General features: G+C 40.8%; 1 protein-coding gene across 7 annotated transcripts in view; it reads right to left on the reverse strand.

Moving 5' to 3' along the window:
- Nucleotides 1-7,126: 7,126 nt before the first annotated feature.
- NTRK2 (neurotrophic receptor tyrosine kinase 2) overlaps nucleotides 7,127-26,178 on the reverse strand; it is a 361,214-nt gene continuing 342,162 nt past the window's right edge. For 6 of the 7 annotated variants that reach the window (XM_030809390.1, XM_030809384.1, XM_030809375.1 and 3 more), the window contains 2 exons: nucleotides 13,843-14,001; nucleotides 7,136-12,955 (listed from right to left, as the gene is read on the reverse strand). In XM_030809390.1, the coding sequence (XP_030665250.1) occupies nucleotides 12,770-12,955; nucleotides 13,843-14,001 (345 nt within the window). In that variant the 3' untranslated portion in view covers nucleotides 7,136-12,769. Of the gene's footprint in view, nucleotides 12,956-13,842; nucleotides 14,002-26,178 lie in introns of all 7 variants that reach the window. The other variant, XM_003267478.4, reaches the window with a different exon arrangement.

Consider the following 26,178-nt stretch of genomic DNA (forward strand, 5'->3'; position numbering starts at 1 on the left):
CACTCCCTCTGAAGGCTCTAGGGGAGAGTCCATTCGTTGCCTCTTCCAGCTTCCAGCGGCTCCAGGTATTTATTGGTAGATAGTAACATCACTCTAATCTCCACCTCGGTCTTTACATCACACTCTCCTCAATATTTCTCAAAATGCCTGCAGCATTTTTCTTATAGGGATACACGTGATTACATTTAGGATCCACCTGAATAATTCAGGATAAAATCCTCTTCTTAAGATCCTCACTTTAGTCACATCTTTTCCCATGTATGGTGATATTTTCTCTTTTGCTGTATAATATCCCCAGGTCTCAGGGATTAAGATGTGGAATGCCGTTTTTGGGGGCTACCATTAAGCCTGCTACAACCCCTACCTAGTGAGACTAGAGCAACCTGATGGAGACTTTCAACTCAACATATTTAAAATGTGCAAAGAGATGTAGGTAGGAAGTGACTCCATGAGACATTATGAAAAGACTAAGATTTTGAAAAAGGACTGGGCAATTTTGAAAAAGATCCAAATAGAAATTCTAGGAATGAAAAATACAGTAAATGAAAGAAGAGGTAACCTCAGTAAATTAAGCAGCAGAATAGACAAAACTTCTGAGAAAACAAGAGGTCTGAAAGGCTTCTCTGAAGAAAAATCCCTAAATGCTGCAAAGACAAATAACAAGAGAGGAGAAATGAAGGAGAGAACGAGGAGCTCCAACACATGTCTACCGCAAGTTCTAGAAGAAAAAACATAGTATGCCCTTGAGCAATATATCCAAAAGAAAATGATGGGATGAAACAGCACTGAAAAACGACACAAGTCCTGAGATTGAAACTAAGTCCCACATAAGAAGTACAAAAAAATGTTTATCTACACACATTGTAATGAAACTAAATAATATGAAAGACAAAGAGAAAATCTAAAATGCTACTAGAAAGAAACGGCAGATGATCTAAAGAGGAATGAGAATATTGACAGAAACCTTTTCATAACAAACAATGCCAAACAATGAAAATAATATTTCCAAAGGCTGGAGGAAAGTGATTGCTGAGCCAGGATTCCATTTTCAGCTCTACTAGCACCTTTCCATGCAGAGAAAAACTAAGAGTTTTCTACTTACACACCGTTACTGAAAGAATTAATAAAGACTTTAAAGACAGAAAACTGAGTACTAGGAAGAGAATAACAGGAAATAATATTTTGTTTATGAGGTTATGGAAGGCTTCTTAAAAAATGATATTGCAAAATCTGCAATATGAGAAAGATCCATTAAAAAGTTGGAGCAAAAGCTTTTCCAGAAGAGGAAATAGAATATGCAAAATTCTTGAGTGATGAAAGGTATTGGAATATAGGTGAGAGAAGGCAAATATGGTGTGAGGAGAAGTTTCAGACATTTTCAACAGCAGTATCTTTTGTGACCTTGTAGACCATGACAGGAATTCAAGTTTTATTCTAAGTGAAATGAAAAGTCATTTTTAAAGAAAAAAATGAGAATGACAGAACTCAAAATAAGTTTTTAAAAGTTCTCCTAGAAAATTGAAGACATAAGTAAGAATTTGAAGTCCAGTCCAAGAGGGTGGTGTGGTATTTAAATGATAGGATTTCCTGAGAGAAAACACAGAGAAGAATTAATCAACAATATAATTCAAGAAAATTTCCCAGAACTGAAAAAAATGAATTTCTAGATGGAAACAGCTCATTGAAGTATCCAGCACAGTGAATTAATGTAAACCTAAGACACATCTTCATAAAATTTCAGAATACTAAATATGAAAAGATTTTTTAAATTTCCAGGTTAAAAAAAGGATTACATTTTTGACATCAATAATCAGGAGACTTTGGACCTCTGAACAGCCTCACTTGAAGTTAGAAGACAATCAATATACACCTTCAAAAATTTTAAGAAAAAATTCAAACTAATATTCTATATTCAACCAAACTGTTAGTTAAGTTTCAGGGTACAATAAAAGCATTTTCAGACACAACGAGTCTCCAAAAATTTCTTGTTTGCCTTTTCTTAGAAAGCTATTGGAGGATGTGTTCCACCAAATCAAGAGGTAAACCAAGAAAAGGAAGACATGGGATAGTGGAGGGAGGAAGGAAGGAGATACATGCAGAACAAAAAGGGGAAAAGTCCAAGTTCTGGAAAAGAAAGATCCCAGATGATAGCTCTGCAACAAGTTGGGAGGTCACATGTCTAGATTGCATCAGATGAGAAGGCTACAGGAGACATTGTCCAGGTGGATTAAATGGGTAAAATACATGATGCACTGGAAAGTTTTGAGAGGAAATTTAGACAAATAGCTAAAAGCCTGGGTTTGAATAACGATAATTAGAAAACTAAGACAGCAAACAAACAAAAAGTCAATTACTAACTCCTAAGAAAACAAAATACAGAAAAGGAAAATAGTCATGGTTTACTGTATGCCTCAGCTCCAAATAGCACTTCCATCGTCATAATAATATAAAAAGTTAACAATAGGTCGGACACAGTGTCTCATGCCTGTAATCCTAGCACTTTGAGGGGCCAAGGCGGGCAGATCATGAGGTCAGGAGTTCAAGACCAGCCTGGCCAGCATGGTGAAATGCTGTCTCTACCAAAAATAGAAAAATCAGCCAGAGAATGGTGGCCTGCAACTGTAGTCCCAGCTACTCTGGAGGCTGAGGCAGGAGAATCACTTGAACCTGGGAGGCGGAGGTTGCAGTGAGCCGAGATCGTGCCACTGCACTCCAGCCTGGGTGACAGAGTGAGACTCCATCTCAAAAAAAAAAAAAAAAAAAAGGCTGAACAATGATCTAATCATGTATTTAGGAGATGATTCAGCTAGGGAAAGGGAAAGGGTGGAGAGTAGATGTAGGATTTGTAAAAGAGATTTTCTCAAGCCTAGAGATATTGGTCGGTGTGGAGTCCTCAAATTGCACAGGGAAGAGGTAGACTTTGGGGAAATGGCTGTGATGTGTCTGGGAACATTCTGTCCTAGACACAGAGCTCTCAGTTGTGGCACCAGAGCCACTAGATCATGATGGAGAGGACATTAGAGACCCTTCTCATATTTCGTAGGTATCAACGGGCCTTGGGATTCATGGGGTACCTTATGAAAGGGAGGCACGCCAAGTGATACTTAAGGCTGATTTTGCTCCTGCAGGATATGGGCTAGAATCAGACATAGCCTGATCTAAAGGAAATGAAGCAAGTGACATTTTGCACATTTGGGTTTGGTAGCTACAAATCCATATCTACTATAGGAAAAAAGAGTCTTTATGGAAATTGTTTTATTGTCTGTGTGGCAACTGACTTTAAAATCAGTTGTATATAGTGTGATGTGCATGTACATGTTAAATACACCTTATATCCCAGATGTGATCAACATAAACAGAGCCCACGTGAAAAGTGACTTGAGTAGTTAATTGGCATTTAAAATTTTGATATCAATATCAGAAAGTGTCTTAATTAGCATAAAATGTATTAGAGTTTTGCTTATTTTTTGGCAGAAATCACTGATTTTGAAGATTGAGAATTAGAAGTATTGTACAGATGCTGTCATTCCTACATGAAGGAGGCAGAAGAATGCAGCAAGTTCAGCTCTCTAATGCCAGGAGTGGTGCTTTCAGTGACCAGAGCTCTCTGGGTCCTCTGTGTATCCCTCCCCTGTCAACTGATTCAATAGAGGCTGGGCTGGTCCTAGCATTAGCACATTCTTGAATCTGCCTTTGGCTGTGACTTCACCCAAAGACAGAAAGGGGAAGTTTCTGGTCTACATAGCCAACATGTAGTCTTGATAATAAATAATTGCTTGTTTGGAAGAATTTGGTCTGAGCCTTACCTTTATTGTAAAATACTACATGTAGATGGCAGATGGGGCATGGGACCTTTAGACCTCATCTAGCTCTAACCATGGGAGGCTACCAAAGACCCTGACGTTTGGCAAATGGCCAAATTTGCAGAGATCTTATTGCAAGAGAGGTGTTCCTAAATCTGAGTTCTAACATCACCCCTTTTCTAGCTCCAGAGCCCCATTGCTAGGCAGCTCCCTTCAGCTGGAGACTCATCCTCCCCTAGACTAATGAGTGAAAGTGGGTGGGATTAGTATTAAGTTGTGCAAAAAGCAATTGTGGTTTTTGCCAAAGTTGTGTCAAAGACTGGAATTGCTTTTGCACCAACCTAAGCACTGGGCCATAGGAAGGCACCAAAAATACCTAGCTGGTGGCTGTGGCGTGACTTTTTGCTTAAGCTTAGTGGCTAAATTCTCATCCTGTCCCTAATGGCCAAAGTCCTTCCTCACATCCCAGGTTCAATTTGCTAGAGATTGTCTAGTCTCCTTGAACTTTGAATCTGGGCTTTAGCTCCTGCTGATAACCTCATTCCTACAGGGCTGGGCCACGGAACTGCTTTATACCAGTCTCTCAGTGGCCTGGAGCCCAGACCCCGAACCTAAGTCATACGGCCAGCCCAGACTCTAACTTCAAGGCTTCCTTATGCCAGTCAGGTACCTGCCTTTCTGCCTATTGCCTGGCGCTGAGCCCCCTGCATTCTTCAATTTCATAGAGTTGACTGAGGATTAAATGAGTTAATGTATGAAACTCCTTGGCAAATACAAAGCATTATCTTTACTGGTTAATTTCTTTTGACAGTTTTTGACAGCTTCCTTAACTCTTAGTGACTCAGTTTTCTCATCTGTAAACTGGGAATAATAATAGTTCCTGCCTCCTGGGATAGGTGTAAGGGTTGGATGAGTTCAGATTCTGTAGTGGGTTGAGTAATGTCCCCTCCAAAAAAAGATATACCCACCTCCTAATCTCCAGAACCTGTGAATATTAACTTACATGGCAAAAGTTGTGATGAAGTTAAAGATCTTGAGAGAAGGCACTTATCTGGATTTTCTGGGTGAGCCCTAAAGGCAATCCCATGTATCCTTATAAAACAGATACCCATCACACCTATAATCCCAGCACTTTGGGAGGCCGGGGCAGGTGGATCATGAGGTCAGGAGAGCAAGACCATTCTGGCCAACATGGTGAAACCCCATCTCTACTAAAAATACAAAAATTAACTGGGCATGGTGGTGCTCACCTGTAGTCCCAGCTACTCAGGAGGCTGAGGCAGGAGAATTGCTTGAACCTGGGAGGCAGAGGTTGCAGTGAGCTGAGATCATGCCACTGCACTCCAGCCTGGCAATACAGTGAGACTCCATCAAAAAAAAAAAAAAGAAAGAAAGGAAAAGAGAAGAAAATAAAGAAAGAAAGAAAAGAAAAGAAGAAAGAAAAGAAAAGAAGAGAAAAGAAAGGAAAGAAAAGAAAAGAAAAAAGCAGATACCCAGGGGAGAAGACACATGAAGAGGAGAAAGTAATTTAATGAAGAAGGCGGAGACTGAAGTGATGTAACCACCAGCAAGGAACGTCTGGAGCCACCAATGGCTGGGGCAAGTAAGGAAACGATTCTCCCACAGAGCCTTCCGAGGGAGTGCCGCTCTGCCAACCTCTTACTTTCAGATTTCTGATCTCCAGAATTGTAAGAAATTAAACTTCTGTTGTCTTAAGCCACCTAGTCTGTCGTAATTTATTACAGCAGCCACAAGATACTAATACACGTGTATAACACCCTGGCACAGAAGAAGGATTCATTTTGTTGATTTATTCTAAAAGTAAGTGTGTCTGTTCTAATGATGTTATTAATAATAATACTTCAGGAACATTTTTCTCATCCAAGAAAATAGGCACCCTTATGCATGCATGGAAGGAGTATTTGAAGAGGGAAGGCCAGATAGGATGTACAGGGAAGCAAGAGAGGGCTCTGGGACATGGCTTCAGGTTTGGAATTTAAATCGATACCATTATAATTGTACCAATAATAGGAATATGCAAATGTAGTCTGGTAAAAGTCAGGGTCTTTAATAGTCCAAACTGGATTGTGGTTCTCCAAGGCACTAGTCATTAAACTTTCCTCCTTCAATCCACAGTTTCTTTGAAGGGAATGTACACAAGTCGTTTTGCCCCTTTTATGGCATTGCATTTTCCAAGTCTCTGCTGAGCTTTCACCTGATCGTATTTTTTTTAACTCAAGAAAAACATATCTGCACCACTGAGAGGAGGTATTCAGGAGGCAGTGTTTCTGAGGATTCTGAGTTTTGGAGCATCTATAGCCAAGCCTATGGCAGGAATGTTGCCCAGACGCTGGTGTGCCTCTCAGACGGTTGAGAAGAAGAGGCCAGACCCTGGGAAATCCGGCTGTGAAATACCGAGAACAACAATGTGGGCAGACCATTCTGATGGTAAGGAAGAGACAGCCTATAGGACCCCTGAAAAGCCACCCTAATTTTTTCCTCCCCCACCATTATGATTTCAGAAACACTGGTGCATACAGAGGCCAAGACAGTGAGGCATTTTTAATTCAGTTACTTCTACTCCTGAGTCATTCAGATCCTCAAAGCGGCCCCAACCATAGGGTGCCACAATACACGCATCTCTTGGGATGTTTCCAAGGTTTAATCATTTCAAAACCCTGGTGATTCTGTCTTCTTGCCCTGTGCTGTCCAACATGGTAGCCACTAGCCATATGTGGCTATTTAAATACAAGCAAATTGAAATTAAATAAAAATTCAAATTCAGTTCTTTAGTCACACTGGCCATGTTTCAAGTGTCCACTAGCCACATGTGGGTAGAGGCTACCATATTGGACAGTACAGATAGGGCATTTATATTGTTGCAGAAAGTAAAGCAATTGACAGCGACGTTCTTGTTATCTAAGGTATAAGTTGAAAATATCAGAATTATGGATAGATCAGACAGGAAACTTATTTCTATGACTAACCACTTACTCTCACTACCTTCAACTAATGAGCATTACAAGCATCTACAGTGATCCTATGTAAAAATACGTACATATAGCTAGGTGCAGTGGTGTGCACCTGTAGTCCCAGGTAGTCAGAAGCCTAAGGCAGGAGGATGGCTTGAGCCCAGGGGTTTGAGGCTGCAGTGAGCTATGATCATGCTTGTGAATAGCCAGTGCACTCCAGCCTGGGCAACATTACAAGATCCTGTCTTTAAACAAAACCAAAACCAAACACAGACATATATACATACAGAATAAAGAGAACACCATGCTTGTGGAAATTCTATACATTTTTAAAAAGTAATCATCATGTCATTTTTAGCCTCTCTTTTGGAGTATGTTATTTATTGTAAGACATCATTTTTATTAAATACACTGTAGTACAAGAGACTTTCCATGTCAGGTTGAGAGAAGCTGGTCACATGATTTACAACAAAAATTTTTTTTTTTTTTAAACACTGTATTCAGGTGTCACTTTGAAATCAGCCAAGATGCAGTGGGTCTTAGTAAAGCAATGGACCTCAAAACAGATTGCAAAACAAGAACTGGTAAGTATTAGCACAGAGACATCACATTAAAAGGAAGATAAACCAAATGAAAAGGAGAGTTCCAAATACCAGGTCACAACTGAAGGGGAAATATATCTGCAGAGAGATACGGAAATGTGTGTGTATACGGCCTGGATATATACAAACATCTCTCCAGATACAGAAGCAAATGCAGAATGTCCACATCTCCAGGCAGATTTGTAAGTCATAGGTAATGATCAAAGAACGCAGGGAGCAATAGTTCACCATAATTTGGTCATTTGTCAAGGGATTACATATTTAAAATCCACATTTAATTCAAAGACCTTGTATTTAAAACATTTCCAGCAGTTTTATACATTTTTAAAGCAATAGTAAGCTATACAAGCTGCAAGATATAGGCCTTTACATTTCATTTTCTCTAATTTTTTTTTCCTGTTCAAACACATGGCTACTAGCAGCTTTTATGATGCTTGCTCCAGTACATTGAACGTTCAGCTAACCTCCACTCAGGATCATTTTCATTAATGCATAGACTAAAGAAATAAATAAACATGGACCTGGCCTCAAACGCAGAGACTAAAAAATGACATCCCCATCTTTTCTCATTTCGTCTCCTGAGACGTATGTTAAGATGGCAAAATAGTTGCTTGGTGGTGGTTGTGAAATTCACAGTGTTTTGCCTACAACACATATACAGATATATATATATATATATATATATATATATATATATGTATTTTTTTTTTGCTTTGCTTGTGTTTGTGATGAATGGAGCAAAAGTATATAAATAAATAAATATATAATTAAATAAATAAAGGTCAAAGGAAAAGAAGGAGGGGAAACGCAAAAACTAAGGATATTCAAGAGCAGCAGTGATTCATTCCAGCCCTGACAACAAGAAAATACCCCTTCCTGCACAGTCGTTTCTAACTATAAATCCCTCCCACCCCTCATTCTTTAGAATAACGTTTGAAATTCACGTACAAGCTATCACAACCTCAGAGGCTCCACATTCCAATTATGCATCATAAAGAATCAGCTGTAACTGCTAACTTAGACTTTTGGAGAGTTGGGTCACTGGCCATTCCTCTCATGAGATTTCCTGTAACAGTGATATATGGCCAAACCAAAGGTCAACATTGAAAATAAAAGTCCTGAGACAGGGGATGAAAAAGAAAATGGGGAAGAAAGAGAATTGAGAGTATGTGTGTATATGCAGTCATTTATTAGTTAGATGCAACAATGTTACTGGTATTACAGGCAGTCCAATTTGTGAAAAGAAAGATTCAAAGAAAGTCCATTCTTGACCAGGTAATCCTGCTGTTAGGATGCTTTGAAAAGGACAGCATTCTATACTGTTAGTTGGTGCATTCACTCTAGGATGTGGGAATTCCTAAGAGTTGCTCATCTCGCTGTGGGTCTTGGACTGCTCATCATTGGCCTTCAAGACACTGGGCTGCCAACATTCCAATTTATATTTGGAATGCTTGAACTCTGAACTCAAGTGTAAAGGGGTCACAGTGGGACAAAGACAAGGTGAGCATAATACAAATGTGCTGAAAGACAAAAAGAAAGCAATGTTCCTTTCCTGGACCATTGCAAAAAGTATCTTCCTTTGCAAGGAGCCAGAGAAAGCACTCAGTGTAGTGGGATGGCTTTTATTCAGTTGTTTTGGGAAGCACATTATCTTAAATATGTCTTCCACCCATGCAGTACTGCACAGAGCTGAAAAGTGTGATGTAGTCCTACCCACGTGGAGTATGGAAGCACTAACAGCAACATGACGTTAAACAGTTTTGGTTATTTAGCATATTTTAAGCAAATTATTCATACCGCATCCTACCTATAATTACCTCTATTATTGTATGCCTATAAATTTATACATAAACACACAAACACACTATGTATGTGCATTTGTATATGTATAAATCAAGTATTTATAACACATATATAAATACATGAAAATATCACAGGTAGCGCTGATGTGAACACATGTATAATATGAATTCTGATATAATCTTTTATAGCATAGTTCAAAGTGTTTTCTAAATAAGCCTGATTATGACATTGGTTCAGTGTACAAGGATTTAGCTGAATTTAGCTGAAGCTAAGAGCATGATTATATATCACAATATCTCAGCTGCTGGTCATCTCCTGTATTTCCTTTTGTTCTTCTAACTTCATATGCTGCTTCATGAATGTGTTAGCATGCTTTCTTTCCTGAACTGCTTGTTCGTATATTACAGTCTCTAGTGGACAGAACCATGAAGTTCGGAGTGAGAGTACTTGGATTCAGTCCCAGTGGTGCTGGAAGCTAGGCTGGAGACCTCTAGCGTGTCTCTGAGTGTCTCTGAGTCTCAACGTCCTCATCTACACAAAATAGGAATAATTTGCTAGCACACATGGGAAGTGTTCGGAAAACTATTCAATGATTTCTAAATGGAAATGATTGTCAGACCAGGTTTGGGCTGGAGAATTAGGTTTGTCACTGTTATACTGTTGTAGTTTTCACAAATTTGATGGAAGGCCATATTTGGTGATCATTACATTTTAGAATGAGGATGCTACTCTTCTAAAAATCAGACCATGAGAAAGGGGGTGGTGGAGGAACAGCAATGAATAATTTCAGATATTCTGTGGCTCGCTCAGCTACTTTAAAAGCAATCTGATATTCTTTCAATTTGAGATGTCTCTGAAATCAGCACATACTCTTAAAATAACAGAGATAGTAATAATCAGCAATATAAATAACTATAAAACTTTGCACTTGCATAGAACCTTTTATTTCAAGACCTTTAGGGACTTGTCAGAAGGTATAAGTGGAATTTTATTTTATTTTTTGCTTTTTTCTTTCAGAGAAAAAAAAGACAAAACTGGAATGGGATGCTCCCAAAGTCTCATTTGCCTTAAGCAAATCTTTGCTCTAAAATTGCCCATTCCTCCTTGAATTTGATCCCTTAAATTATTACCTACTTTGCTCTCTTAAAATAAAATAAATAACTTGTAGCTTTTCCCCCGAGAGCAGCTGGCCAGACATGCAGCGTGACAAACCTGTGTTGGTTTTCAGGTCATCGCTGATGGAATCTAGAAAAGTTTTTGTACAAATCTGCCCCTTCCTTACTGCGTCACAGAGTTCTACAGTGTTTTAACAGTACCATGGGTCCTTAATATGATACATACATGCACATGTATGTATATATATATATCTATGCACATATATGTCATGGAGATATGGCTTTCATTATGTTATTATGTGTATTCTGGAGGGTTTTTTTTTTTTTATCATCAACAAAGAGAACAAACGACCCAACTCTCATCTCTCACAGGCCAGCATATAACTTGAACGTAAGGTTTATCTTGTCAACTCCCTCGCTTGACTGCAGATGCTACTGGATTTCCTTTTGTTCTCTGTTAATTCGCACTTTTGAATTTTTGAGAATTGGCTTTCAAAGCTTTTAATGAAAATAAGGTGTTCCAGTAATTAACAGGCGCAAGCAAAACCTAAAACAGAGCTATCGCACCTTCAGAAACAAATATGAAATAACATGACCTAAGATGAATGAAAATCACTCCCTTTCAATCTGGCTCATGTTATAAAGATGTCAAGTTTAGCAAAATTCCCCTCACAGAGGGTAGCAAGTTTTCTTGAGGAACAGAAATATTTTTCTTTCTTGTTATATCTGACCATTCAAATAGCTGTAAATTTCTATTTAAATTTGCGCCCTCTTTTTGCAAAACCAATGACTATGCCCAGAAGCACACTTCCGGTACTTGGTCTGGGCACAGCCCCCCGTTGGCATGCTGTGCCAAATTTTGTATTTTGACTTTTTGAATGGAGTGAAGGAAACAAAAACAGCATACTGACAATGGAGTACACTTGGAATGAAACCACTCTCCCAACCAGAGCCCAGAGCAAGGGACTTGACCTGTGTACACTGAACGTGAGTGCATGTGATGCCCACAGGGTGAGGTTTCCTTTCCCTTAGGGATTGATTCTGCCCTTCCCACAGTCCTGTGGGTTCGACGTGGATGAGGATTTCCAGGCTTCAGGGTCCATATTCATTAAAACCCATCACCACCGTACAACGCAGAGACATTGATACTCAGCTAATAAACTCCATTAGCTTCCCCTAATTGTATAAGTCATACCCTTTTATGGTTCTGCTCTACCTATCAGGGGAACGACGTCTGGAGCAGTAGTGTCTGCACACAATGTATTAATCGACGAAGACCATGCACAATTTTGCTTGCACAGTTAAAAGGACGGGTGGGCATGGAAGTTAGGGGTCGGAGGGAAGTGAGATCTGAAAAGTTCATTGTAAGAGAAACTTGCCTCCGAATTTGTAGCTTGTCTTATCTTTTCCAAGTTCTTGGCTTTCCCACCTGACCCCGAAATGATCTCTGGACATGAATCCACCTCTTTTCAACTGAAGTTGACAAAGGTTCTGTGGATAGCACTTGAGAAACAAACCAGTGCTATCATCACAACCTACGAAGACAAAACTGTGTCCGAGCACACTATGCGCCATCTTGTGTCTCACGGAAGCCATCTTTGCTCTCTACTGCACGCTATCATTTCTGGTGATGGGAAAAGAATCATCCATGGCACAGAGGCCAATAGTCTTTTTACTCCTCAGAAAGGTCCTCAGGGGAAGGTGCCGAATACATTCTTCCCAGCTAACAGTTGCTGAGTATTTCCTAAGTAGGGACTGACGCCAGCTGATCCCAGCGGTTGTCTTTGTTCCTCCCATATTGTGGTTCATAATAAATCTTCTTTCTCTCTGGTTTTAATCTCCCATAGATAAAGGCTTCACAGATTGAACACAAGTTTTCTTTTTTATACACAGGCTTAAGCCATCCAAAAACAATAAGAACAGTAATAATAATAAATAAATAGAAGTGAATCCATAGAAACTCTCGATGTCTGTACAGCAGAAGTGACAAAGTTTAAGTCAAATATTTGTTTTCCCTTTTTTTCATCCACATCAAAGGCAGGAATACAACAAGGCATTGTTAGTTGTGGTGGGCAAACTGGAGTGTCTGCTGATATAACAAATTACGTTTGTTAAGGCCTTTGTCTATGCAGAGTTAATAGTAATGCAGAAGCCAGATTGATTCAAAAGAAAGGGTAAGAATCGTGAAGCGGGGAAGACGAAAAAAAAAGGAAAATAAAATTAAAAAAAAGAAAAAGGAACAACCAAGGGAGATGGAAAGAGAGAAAGAGATAACGCCAAAAAGAAGTCAATACTGTGTCTACGGATGAAGAAGTACACACTGCTTCCCTCGAGAGCTTCTCAGAGTCTTTGATGTTAATACTGTCAGAGTGAAGGAGAGCAGCTTGGTGGCCTCCAGTGGCAGTTAAAAGATGTTCATCCTCTCAGCCCGTCTGAGGAGTATGTTGGGAAGGATGGGTCTGGGGAAAAGGGCCCTAGCCTAGAATGTCCAGGTAGACCGGAGATGCCTTGGCCAAGTTCTGAAGGAGGGTATGGATGCCCTTGATGTTCTTCCTCATGTGGGGCTCTCGCTGCCAGCACCCCAGCATCAGCTCATACACCTCCTGGGGGCACGTGCGGGGTCGCTGCAGGACTCGGCCCTGAGTGATACACTCTATCACCTGGACGGAGATCAAAGATAGGATGAGACAGGAGGAAAAGCAATGCACATCAAAGAAATGTCAGTGCAAAAAAACAGCAGAAGAGGGGGCTTTTACAAAAGAAGCCCACTCTTGGTTTCATTTTCTCAGAAGGAAGAGAGCAATTATTATAGGTTAGTTTATATTGTGTTTAATTTGATTGGCTTATATCCATTTTTCCAAGCCACTCTGATTTCACAAAACTGGTGGGAAAATAATTTATATGGAATGGTCTCAAACCTCACACTGGAGCTCCCACATGTTGTGGTTTTTATTGGTCTGAGATGGAACCTGAGTAACCTGGGTGTTAAGGCACTGACTGACAGGAAACCTCTCAGGCTATTGGATAAAGGAACTGAATTGAAAAGATAGACATGGATCTGAAAAAGATGTAGGGTGCCAGATCAAGATGCTGTGCCTCAAATATAAACATATTTGCAAGCGTAAGAATAGAAAAAACAAAATGCTTGAGTTTTTCCCTAGAAGTTAATGTTCTGGTGAAATATTCAAAAAGGAAAGAATCTTGAAACTTCATTGGAACAATACCAAAGAACTTGCTGGAGTGTATGGATTCTGGAATGCTACGTCTGCTATTAATTTATCAGATGAGCTGCATAAAGTGACTCCTCAGTCCCATCACCAGAGGAGCAAGGACATATCAGCGAGCACTGTGCTTTGCTTTCTCAGAGTGACTATACTTTGACCATGAAATTTGGAAACATAGCAGGCTACTTGGGAAGTGCTGCCACCAACAAAGCCCCGTAAGATCGTGTCCTGACATGGTCTTCCAACCCACAACAAGGCCCCAGCCAATGGATGCCTCTGGGATCTCAGCCCTCTGGAGGGTCTTGGCCAGACCCATTGCACACCTCATTGTTTGACAGCTGGTACCAGGGCTGTTTGCCATAGGTGAAGATCTCCCACAACACGACCCCCAGGCTCCAGACGTCGCTTTCCGTCGTGAATTTCCTGTACATGATGCTCTCTGGAGGCATCCAGCGAATGGGCAGCATTGTGTGGCCACCAACCTGGAGAGAAAGGGATCAACAGGGAGGTATCAGTCACCCCGAAACCAGGTGTGGAAGGGAGCTGCTGGGGGATACTGTTTGCTTTCCTTATTTGCACTTTATAGTTTTAATTGTTTATAAACGCATAGGGATATATGACTTCTTCATAGTCTCAAGCAACAGAGACAGAAGGCAAAGAGTGATCAAAATCATTTAAAAAAATATTATTTGCAAGTCTCTCTCTCAAAACCAGATAGGAGCAGGGATGATGATTAGGTAGATGATCACCTTGGGTAAATAAAACTACACACACATACACACACTTTCTGCTAGGAGGATGACTCAGTCTTCTAATTAACAAGATCACTTTGACCAGGAGAACAAAGAGGGACTCTGCATCCAAAATGACCAATCAGTGACTCTACTTCCTTGGCAAGGCCACAGACTCCTTCTGCTTTCAGGTCTTATGTGTGCATGATGCTGATTCAAACCCCTCCACCATCACTCAGCGATGGGCAGGTCAGCCATTATTATTCTCATTCTACAGATAAGGCAGTAAGATTCAGATTGCTTACAGACACAAAAACTCAGGTCTTTGGATTCTAAGCTCAGGACTTTCCTCTATTACAGGGCACTGCTCCTTATTTACCACAATAGATAAATACATTTTTTTAAATGCCCATTTTAATGAAAACAGAGACTGGGGCATCAGATCGCAATCGCATTAGTACAGGCAAAGAAAACTTTCTTTGACAAAGTAAAATTGAATATGACTTCCTACTTCATGGAGGAAAGTTAGGAAGCTCATTTCCAGGTTTGTCAGGGATGCCTGATTTCAAACCCATGAAAAGATTTCTGCACAGTAGTCCTGTGGCTGGTAGGTTCTGCTTTTCATCCTGGTAACCCCCTAGCACCACCAGTCTACACAGTGTGCCTGACAGCTGAGAGCAGGTGGGCTCATCCTACAGCAGAAAATTGGACCTCTCTAACAACTCTGGGTCCTGAGTTTATAGAGTAATGGTGCATAGAGTTTCTGCCCAGTTCTAATTCTCAAAATCCAGTTAGAATTTATTAAAGGAAGAAAATAAACTAACAGTGCCTGGAAAATGTTCCCCTACCCCAGAACCCAAGAGGCTGAAGTGTCAGAGATGTCTAACATGCTTGGTGACTCCCAGTGATGTTCTTAGCACCAAAGAAAGCACAAGAGTACAAAAGGGGGAGGATATTTTATTTCATTCTTCTCTGTATGACGCATCCAAATTTGACAAATAGGGACAAAAACTTCTGGCTCAGGTGACCCATCTCTACTATTCAGTTTTTAATAAACAAAAAGCTCATAAAGCCTAAGTTGGCTTCCATTGGCATTAGATTTCCTCATTCTTCCTTCAGCAGTGACAGGTCATCAGTGTTCAATGGACAGAGACTTCTCTTATGGTCTTACCTGATGTCTGAAAGTGGCGGCAACAGTCACCCTCAGGGTCGATACTCAAACTGCAATCAGTATGGCACAGATACTGACCAACCAGAAAGGATGTGGGTGGTAGATATGGGTGCAGCTATCTCAGCACATTTCAGGTTTGGCAAATATCTACCCTGTTTATAACTGTGACCCCCAGGTGCCCAGGACTTTGGGAGAGGGAATCTGCTGACATACACAGAGGACCTGTTGTTTCCAGATGCTTGGGAGGACTTGTGGTATGAGGGTAGAATGATCCCACCAGGTCTGGGCAGCCCACGTGGCAACGCCAAGGAGAGGACTGCTTTGGGCCATGCAGGGATGCTGCTGTCACCTTGCAGAGCTTGGCAAATGGCCCTTCTGTTTATGTACCAGAAAAGGCTGGGCACTTTGGCACACACATTTTCAAAGATTGTTAACCCCTAGAATAAAGCATCTCTAGTCTTGCCATTCTCTGAAGCCATAATTGGAATGTACCATGTAGTTTAGAAAACATCTATACACGTCTGGTGTCATTTAATTGTGTGAGCAAACCATAAAGAACTCAGGACTCCTGGTGGCACCTCTAGCCTACAGCTGATGAAATTGCTCCTGGCAATTACGGGACCTTGCCTGGTGGTGCAGATAGGACAGGGGTCTACACATTTTAACAGACCATTTTCATCCACACAGCAACCATTTTCTGGGGACCTCTTAAGATACAAACATGCCATTGTTCTGTTTACCTAACATGCAAAAAAAAAATGGGTAAGATGAAATCAAAGAGAAAAACAATCTCTTCTGCTATTCATCTTAGTTTTAACCTTACCTCTCTCATTTTAACCTTTTTCCTACCTTATAAAGAAGAGCTCATCTCATCATTGTTCATCTCAGCATACTGCTGTGGTGCAACCAGCTCCACTGTGCATTTTGGTGTTGCTGTTCTTTCTCATTAGATAAAATAGAACCCCAGTGGTCGAAGTGGCTTAGAGAAGGGGGAATCTCACAATAAAGACTGAGACCTGGTCTTCTTGTTATGCTGTCCGAGTTGTGTTATTTTAACATCCAGGAAAGGGAAGTATCTGCTAATCTCTTAGAAAGAAGTGTAGAACTTAATAAGAGTGGTGTTCTTTTTTGGGAAGGGATGAATTACTTCTTGCAAAGAGCCTTCCTGCAAGAGCTATTTAGAAGTGTGACACCTTGAATTGTACAGAAATTTTTAAAGCTAAAAGGCTTAAAAGAGTGGGCAAATGCATGGCTCTGAGGGTTTCATCCCAGAGTTACATGGAGAGGGCCTCGTTCTTAGTGAAAAAGACATAATTATTTCTTTTATGAAAATATTGAAATTAGAATCCAGATTTATGATCAATATGTAGTTGGTGTGTGGGAGTAACAAGAGACTGGGATATTATGACCCAGCATGGTGTTCTTTCAGATATCAGTCCCTCGAAATGTTAAAAGCTGGCAACCCCAGAAGTTCCTAGATCAAATATGTCAAATGTACTGTAAATTGCAACCCTCTTCAATTCAAGGAGATCCATCAGGGACTGAGCCTTATTAAAGTATATGAGGAGTTCAGCAGGAAAGAACAAACTTAACTTTGGTAAATTAAACTATTTGAATGTGTGTTTGTGGGAGAGATAACCATTTATATATGTCTTGAATAAGACAGCTAAAAATACACTTTGAGGTGTGTTAATCTAGCAAGATCTCAGGATTTCCATATCTACCTGGGCATTCACAGCTGCAATGCAGTGGATGACAATAGCTGGTTTCCAATCGCTCACTTACCTGTTTCCTACTTGGGTAACCTGGACTAGTTGCCAAATGTCTCTGTGGCCAAGGTTTAATAATTATATGTAAGTAATAATGTATACCTCCCAATATTGTTAGGAGGTATGTACTCAAGCAGGCATTTGTGAAAGTGCTTTCTAAGTCTTAAAGTATTAATGCTTTCGAGGTGCGGCTTTCTTCTCTGGAAACTTCACTCTCTTACTTTCTCCAGAAGCAGCCATTCTGGAGACATTAAGAAGAATCATCATATGTCACTCTCCTAAACTCTTCATTTGGCCATAACCAAGTGGCTCCTTTGATAGCAGCACCCACTTTTTTTGGTCATTAGCAATGCAAGATAGAAAACCTGATACTGGTTCTCTATCCTGAATTGCTAATAGCCAAGAAAAAGCTTCTGTTTCCTTTAAAGAAGAGAGAGAGAACAAAAGATTCATGTTTTGATTTACATGTTTTCTCATCTGATCATTTATTTTCTGCTTGCTGTCTCTTTGGGGCAGATTTTTCACTCTAATTCTTTCAAGAATCCCTTCTGGGATTTCACGCATGCTGTTATAAATAATTCTTTCCTTGTTCAGATGTCAAATGGGTGAGTGGTGGGACAATCTAATAAAAGTTCAGACAGGGTTCACAAGTTTTCTAAGCCTATTTAGTACATTTCTGAACATTTCTTTTGCAACGCTTTCTCAGAATTTTGAAGCATGTCACAAAAGTAGACCCTCCCCCCAAAAAAGTCACTGTTGTTACAAATTACTGTCACATTCTAGTTACAGTCACTTGATGGTTTTTGGACCACACAAACAACACACTGTGCAGCAACAAACACAATGAGACATTTGTTTTGTATCGCACTACTTGGCAACTTGCCCTCATGCCCTTGCTTAAATATTTGTGAGATGGAATGTGATCCCAGGAATGACACTGGGAGTCGGAATTCCCGCTCTTGGCCTGATATGCTGCGGGGCCTCAGGGGCTCTCCAGTAATTAAGTTGAATGGGGTCTCATGGTCTTCACTAAACTCACCAGGTTGACCTGGTGCAAGATGAGAAACCCAGTTATCTGGTGAGTTGACTTGGACTTGCAATTTTTGTTTTCCTCAACCCAAGAGACTGGAGTTCTAGTTCTTGTGCTGCTATTAACCAGCTTGAGCAGGTACCCTCAAGTCTGGCTTCTGTCTTTATGGGTAAAATATGAAGAGTTAGGGCAGCTTTTGGTTACTTCCAGCACAAAAACGCCATGGTTCCGGAATCACCCACCACCTCAGTGCCACCATAATCATCCATCAACACTCAGTCTTCACCATTTACAAAGAATTTCTATTCAATTGTCTCACTTGAACCCAATGGTTATGCTCTAGAGCAGACATGGACTTGCCTCGATAGTGCAAGTAATGCCCCTAAAAGTCAGTGAGTTTAAGTAGTTTACCTAAAGCCACATACCAAACCTCTTCCCATTGGACATCCTGTATTCATTAGGATGGACCACTCTGCTTTTCTGCTTTTTCCAATCTCCACACACACTCTGTGTTCAGCCAGCAAGCTTAGGTGGCTTCCTACCCAGGGCCAAATTACTCATGCCTCTTAGAAGTTTGATCTTCTTCCCTTTCTCCCTACTTCCCAAAGGTCTCCTTTATAAAGGCAAGCTCAAGTCCCACCACTTCAAGAAAAAACTCTCCCTTCCTGCTGCAGCTCAGGGATGATTCTAGTGCTATTCGTGTAGCTCTGGGAACACAGAAGGAACTCCTTTCTTTGCCTAACCTATCACATGCCTCAAGAGGGATGGACACAAATCAGTTCTTTCTGGTGGGGGATGAGGCAGGGGCTGGTAAGCATACCATGTCTTCGATGGGTTCCCCGTGAGTGCTGCTATTTGGGGGAGGAATTCTCGATGTGTTCCTTGAAAGTGATCAGTCTTCACTACCTTCCCGTCCATTCTCCAGTCATTTCTGTAAACTCTCGATAGAGCCAAGCCTTAGATTAGACAGATGGAAACAGTCTCACCTAGTTGATGCTACAAATAAGAAATTCATAACTTCTCAAAATGCAGCCAAATCTACTGTGGTTCACAAGGAGTATAAAGGCTCTCTAAGTTGTATAAGAAACCGCATGTCTCAGTTTGCCACCTGTACAGTAGACAGGGGGAGTGTCCATGTTGCAGACTTGGAACTATTATGTCTGGGAATTAAGTCTAGGAAGACTTCATTATATATAATATAAGGGAGTATTTTTCTAAAGATAGTTACTAGTATCACATCTCTTCTGAGGCTGGAGAAAATTAAGAGAGACTAAAGAGGGAAGTTAAACTATGAAAACATAATTTTAGAAACCAGATGACCATAAGGGCTAATCACTGCAACTTGGTTAAACCAGCAAAGCTAATCAGAACAATGTCTGAGGCACAAGGCCAAAAAGAAATTCCACAGTGCCTAAAATAAATCAAGTTGAAAAAAAAATGGATCCTGTTTTTAAAATATATCAGGAAAAAAAACTGCTCTTTTAGCCCTTTTTATTTATATGACACCTCATAATTTTGATAGTGATATGTAGAGAAAAATAACAACTGCATTCTAGTTAAAATACCCAGGCCTGAACATTATTTAAATCGACCTGTTTGAAAGGTATTTCAAGACAATAAATCCTGAAGAAAATACTAAAAGGCCCTTAGTGTAAATATCTTGCATTAGAAATCAATGATTTTATATTTAAATCAGAATGGACACATCTAATTGGTTTGACTACAAAGTTTATTTCTTACTCAATAAATTCAAAGTACACACTCTGGTCATTAGGTTGTAAATTGTGAAAAAATTCAGTTGTTTGTGGCTTAATGAACAATTTATTTTTTGAAATTGGAAGACTGGAATTTAGGGAAATGAAGGAATTTGCTGAGCAAGTGTAAACATGAATTGGCGACCAAACGGTATTGAAGACAGCTCTCTATCCCACCACTCTTCATGCTCACAGGCTAGGTTCTTTCCCGTGAGTTGTTGTTGTTTGCTATCCTTGGTACAAGTTAACAAGGAATGCACCACTCATTTTCCAGGTATACTGGGAGACGAAAGAGGAAGTGACAAGTTAGCTCTCCCCACTATGTTGGGCTTCTTAGAAAATGCATTTATCATCCTCCTTGTGTCCCCATCTTCTTCCCTTCTATTCTACTGTACCCATTCTTCTCCGTACTGCCCCTCCCTGTCCATTCCTACTTCCCTATGAATCTCCTCTCAAATCTCACTTGTCTAGACCCAGTTCAAATGCCAATGTTGCATTTAGTCTTTTCTCATTTGTTTCTTAATTCCCCAAAGGATCATACCCCACCAAAACTCACTCTCCCTCTGTCATCTGCCTTCTGTGCTTCTGAGAGGCACATTGGTAGACAGGAGCCTTTCTACAGACCCAAAGCAAATGCCTCTCTGGCTTTGAAGCTGCTAGTGATTTAGAGGTGAGTAATGCCAATCTGGGACCTTCTAAACTCAACTAGCAAAGACCAGTGATGCCTGGGAGGCCACTTTCAGCTTGTGGTATTTACTCAGTGAGTCAGTGATAACTTATTTGGAAGCCAAACATTCTAGTCCCTTAGAAACTTGTAGGCCAAAGGGCAAGCCCCATTAAGAGATGATTAGTTGTCAGAAGCTTTTGGTTGCATTAAATATTGAAGGGGCTCCTAGACCTCCTCATCACACCCTACGCTCCATTGCTTTGTTTCAGCAGTTTTTCCTGATGTGTTCCTTAAAAATTCATGAACCTGTAAACTTTAAGGAATAGCTAGACCTTCTTTATTTATTTATTTATTTATTTATTACATGTTGCATCTGTAATAGGAGGTTAAAAACAGGGCCTGTAATCCCAGCGCTTTGGGAAGCCAAGGCAGGCAGATCACGAGGTCAGGAGTTAGACCAGCCTCAACAACATGGTGAAACCCCGTCTCTACTAAAAATACAAAAATTAGCCATGGGTGGTGTCACGCACCTGTAATCCCAGTTACTCAGGAGGCTGAAGCAGGAGAATCACTTGAACCCGGGAGGCGGAGGTTGCAGTGAGCCAAGATCGCACCACTGCACTCCAGCCTGGGCAGCAGAGCAAGACTCCATCTCAGAAAAAAAGAAACAATGTCCACAAAATCTTCCCCTTGGAGAAGAACCTGGAGCCATTGTGGCCAGACGATGACCACATCCAGGAAAATGAGAATTCTCCTACTACAAAGAGTGATAAGGGGCTTCTAGGCACGTGGCTACTCTATCAGGGGATACTTTGTGGGTAGAAACAGGCTTTTCTGCCTCATCTCTCACTCCTGAATGAACATAGCTCAGGGCAGTTAAGGAGGAGTGCTGGTACCAGCTTCATCTCCCTCTTTTGAGCCCTGGAAATTGATTACTGCCACTCCTGGAACTGCTGTTATTTGCAGCCTAGAACATCTTTCAATCTGGTCACAAACATAAGGTAATGACTTAGTAACTTCAAGGGCCAAGTAATTAGTCAAAGAGAAGATGTGCTGGACCTTAATGCTAACAGTATTTTGTCCCATTACTTTTTACATCATTAAATAACTATTCTCCCAAAATAAGGCAAATTATCATCTGTTTTGAAGGGACAGGTCACAGAGCTATTATGACTATCTCCTGACACCTGGATTCTAGATAAGGCAAATTCAACACAAAATTTCCATTCAAATTTGATTGTATTTTTTCTACTGTGAAGTAATAATAATAATAGAAATGATGATAATACTTATACCTCAGGTTTGCCTACACTTTTTGCTTTTTCATAACATTTCCACAGCTCTTCACTCTAATAATTGTGCCAACTTCAAAATATTGTTGCAAAGAGTAGATATTAGAAAAATGTCTTTCTTCGGAAGAAGCCAGACTCAAAACCCTTAGGTGATTCCTTTTACATGATATTTTAAAAAGACAAAACTATAGAACTGAGAGGAGGGGAGGACTTGCTTGAGTCAGGCACACAGGAAGCCTGAAGATGATGGAAATGTTCTACGTCGTGGTTGTGGTGGCAGTTAAATGACCGTGTTTGCCAAGACTCACAGAACTGTGTACTGAAAAGGGTGAATTATACTATGGGTATATTATACTTCAATGAGCCTTCCTTAAAAACAAATAAACAAGCTGGGCACAGTGGCTCACGCCTGTAATCCCAGCACTACAGGAGGCCAAGGCGGGAGGGTCAGGAGGTCAAGAGATGGAGACCATGCTGGCCAACATGGTGAAACCCCGTCTCTAATAAAAATACAAAAATTAGCTGGGTGCAGTGGCGCATGCCTGTAGTCCCAGCTACTCGGGAGGCTGAGGCAGGAGAATCACTTGAACCTGGGAGGCGGAGGTTGCAGTGAGCTGAGATCACGCCCCTGCACTCCAGCCTGGGTGACAGAGTGAGACTGCATCTCAAAAATAAAATAAAATAAAATAAAATAATAAAATAAAATAAAGCTCTTAGGACAACTCCTGGCACACAGTAATGTACAACAAACCTCAGCTGTTATAGTTATTCTATATATTTGATTCTCCACTAATCCTGTGGGGTAGGTCAGGCATGTTGGCATGTTCTTTTATCCTAACTTAAAAAGATGAGGAATCTCAAGGGACCAACCCAAGCGCACACAGCTAGGAGGTAGAGAGTATAGGTCAGGACCATCTCTCCAAAGGCTTAGCACCCTGCATTTTAGCTTTAGTCTGACATGGACTCAGCTGCAGGGATGGAAAGGGCTCTCTATCTTAGTCTGCTTGGGCTGCCACAGGAAAGTTCTACAGACCAACGGGAATTTATTTTCTTACAGTTTTAGAGGTTAGAAGTTGAAAGTTAAGGTTCCAGCCAATTTGTTTTCTGGAGAGGGTTCTCTTCCTGCCTAGTAGGTGGTTGCTTTCTTGCTGTGCCCTCACATGGAGGGAAGTCACAGCGAGTGAGAGCGAGAGAGAGAGCTCTCAGATGCCTCTTCCCATGAGAACACTAATCTTATCAGATCAGGGACCCACTCTTATGACCTCATTCAACCTTAATATTTCCTCAGAGTCTCCATCTCCAAATAGAGTCATACTGAGGGCTAGGGCTTTGATGTATACATTTTGAGGGGCACAAATATTCAGTTTATAACACTCTCCTTGCTCATCCCTCCCTTCTGATTCTGGCACAGTTCAGGGGAGCAAGAACAGCTCTGAATACTAGGAGGTGGGCAGTTCTGGTCCAGAATCCAAATCTGTGGCCCTTTGTCAGATCCTCATATTCCCAAGTGAAGACCCAACCCTACCACTCCCTTCCCTTCCTGGGTAACTCTTGGTGGCTTCCCTATTACTATCTCATTCTAGAGCTTAGCAAATGGCTAAAACCTGCTGTTGTTCTACAGCAGCCCCGGTCCATTTCCAATGCAAACCTTAGAGCAATCTCTTCCCTCACTCCCCTACACACCCCTTTGCAGTTTCCCTGGGAGTTGGCTAAGGGAGAATGAGGAGACCCTGACACTCCTTAATGAGGTGTATACAGGGGCAGAATGGCTTCCTGGACTCCATGTCACCTCAGGTTACCTCCCACATGGGTTTCATTTTCCCCATGACATGGGGAAGGCCCCCTGCTTGTGTACTGTATATAATTTAAACAGCCAAAGACCGCTAGTTTTAGAAGCGATTGTGATTTCATCTTATTTTGCATTTGGCTCTAACGGGGAGCAAGTAAATCTTCTCTCAGTATAACATTAAGCTTTAATCACACAGAAGTTTTAGAATTACATTTAAATCTAGAAACAATGAATCTTCATTGTAAGAATAAAGTAAAATTAGATAGTAACAACATGTTCTTCCCCTCCTGCTGATAGCCCCGCTCCCCAGTAACTCTTAATCTTCACAGGGAGTTTCCCAAGTGGATCAATGGAAGAATGAAACCCTTAGAAAGTACTAATACACCACGCTGCCTGGTGTGAGGTTATTGTGTTTACACATCACTCAGCAATGGGAAGTTGTGCATTCCAAAGATATACATTTCATCAAGCTGCCTTTTTAAAATGTTCAATGTTACCAAGCTTTTCATGGCCTCCTGAGCATTATGTGTTAAACCCAAGAGACCATCTAATGTTTAGCATTTGAGACAAAAGCATTGCACCCTTTGATGGTGAAAAGTCACGGAGACTACCAAGGTGCTGAGAAAAGGCAACCAGGAAAACGGGATCAATATGTGTGTCATTATCTATGTTATGATGATGGCATTATGCTGGTTTAGGACCAAAACTCCAATGTAAGACTCTTCCTATGTAAGTTACTCAGACAGGCTGATATTCCAGGTAGCTTTTAGAAAAGGACAAATGCAGTGATTTGTCAACATAGCCAGAAAAGCAAAGGCTTCTCTGCATTCCAAACAGCACTCTCCATATCATCTGTGATTGTGGTGATGACTGCTATACTGCATGCATCCTGTCCAGTAAGTAGAGAAAGTAGCTGTCCCACCATCAATCCCAGCTTCTTCATTAATACTGAAGACTGCTGGAATCTACATTCCACCATTAGCCTAAGATGAGGACTTAATACACCAAAACCAGTTAAAAATGAATAAGGTCTTCTTTCCTTTCATCTGGAGAAGTTCATTCTGCTATGGTTACTGATGTCTGCCTTCATGTGAGTGTAACAACAACAGAAAACCACTTTCTCTAGAGAGTTCTAAATGCTAACCTGGCATCATTATGGTTCTAAATGCCAATCTGGCATCATTATGGTTCTTTTCTGCTATCTCTGTGATATATGTAACACATAGCAATTGTGATCTTGGTTTTGAAGGACATAATGATTACTATGATGATTGTGAGAGTTAAGAAATAATATAATAAATTAGCTTTCCCTTACTGAGCATGTACTTTGTGTGCCATGCTCTGAGCTGAAGACATGACCTACATTTAAAGCTCATTTTCCTTATTCCTCTTTAGATATACTTACAGATAAAATATACCCATAAAAAGTGCACATGCTACAAGCAGCAGCTGCTTTGCGATTTTGAAACTGGAACTCAGTTTCTGACCAACTGCTTTTCTCTGCACAGTGGTGAAAAGTGGAAGCTCAGTGTTAGGGAAGTCACTGTAGCATAGCCCTGTGCTTCTCAAACCTTTCCACCAAAGCATCCCAATACTGCAGGAAGAGGTAAACAGTTGAGGGACTGGGGATTAACTGGGACTGTGTCTGGAGCACTAGCCCAGGTGTTTATGGCAAGTCTGGAATTTATTTAAAGTCTTATATTTCATCTTTAACATCGGATACAATGATTGCATTAGACTTCCCAATGCATTTTGAAAAGTAAGTTTATTTTGCAGTTTCATGAGTCTATGGTCCAGACACACCATCTTGGGTCCAAAGGCTACTGGGTCAGACTCCTGTTGGAGAAGTCTGGAAGCAGAAGTGAATGAGCTTTGGAGTCTACAGACATGGTTTCCTGTTGTAGATCAGCCACTTGCCAACTAGCTGAATGTAAATAAATCACTTGTCTTAGAGTCTGTTCATTGCATCCAAAAAGGGTAAGACCTAGAAGCCTAAATCAAGCCTATAAACTTCCCCAGTAGACTAAAAGTTCTGAAGAGGTGATGTTTCCCTTGGAGAACAGCCCTATGGCTGGGACTTAAGCAAAAGGAAACATTCAGGCGATAGCAGTGAGTAACAGTGAAACCCTTGCCGCAGGATTTGATACAGTCCTGCTCCACTGCACGATCCTGAGGTGCACCATTCATGCTGCGGTCCAGGTACATTCTCCCCCTCCCCCTGGAGTTGTATGATACAGTGAACTACAGTGAAGACTGGGGCTTCTTGTGATTACAACGACTTTCCATGTGACTTTGGGCAAGACATCACCTCCCTTTAAGCCCAGGTTTTTTATTCATAGAATCTGGGACAATGATACTTATTGTGTCTTACCTGTGAGGTTCAAGTGAGATAGTTGACATCAAGTGTGGCTTCAGTGGTAGCAAGAAATCCACATGTGATAAATCACTACTCTTGC

Source organism: Nomascus leucogenys, chromosome 1a (assembly GCF_006542625.1).
Source record: "Nomascus leucogenys isolate Asia chromosome 1a, Asia_NLE_v1, whole genome shotgun sequence".
Lineage (NCBI taxonomy): Eukaryota > Metazoa > Chordata > Mammalia > Primates > Hylobatidae > Nomascus > Nomascus leucogenys.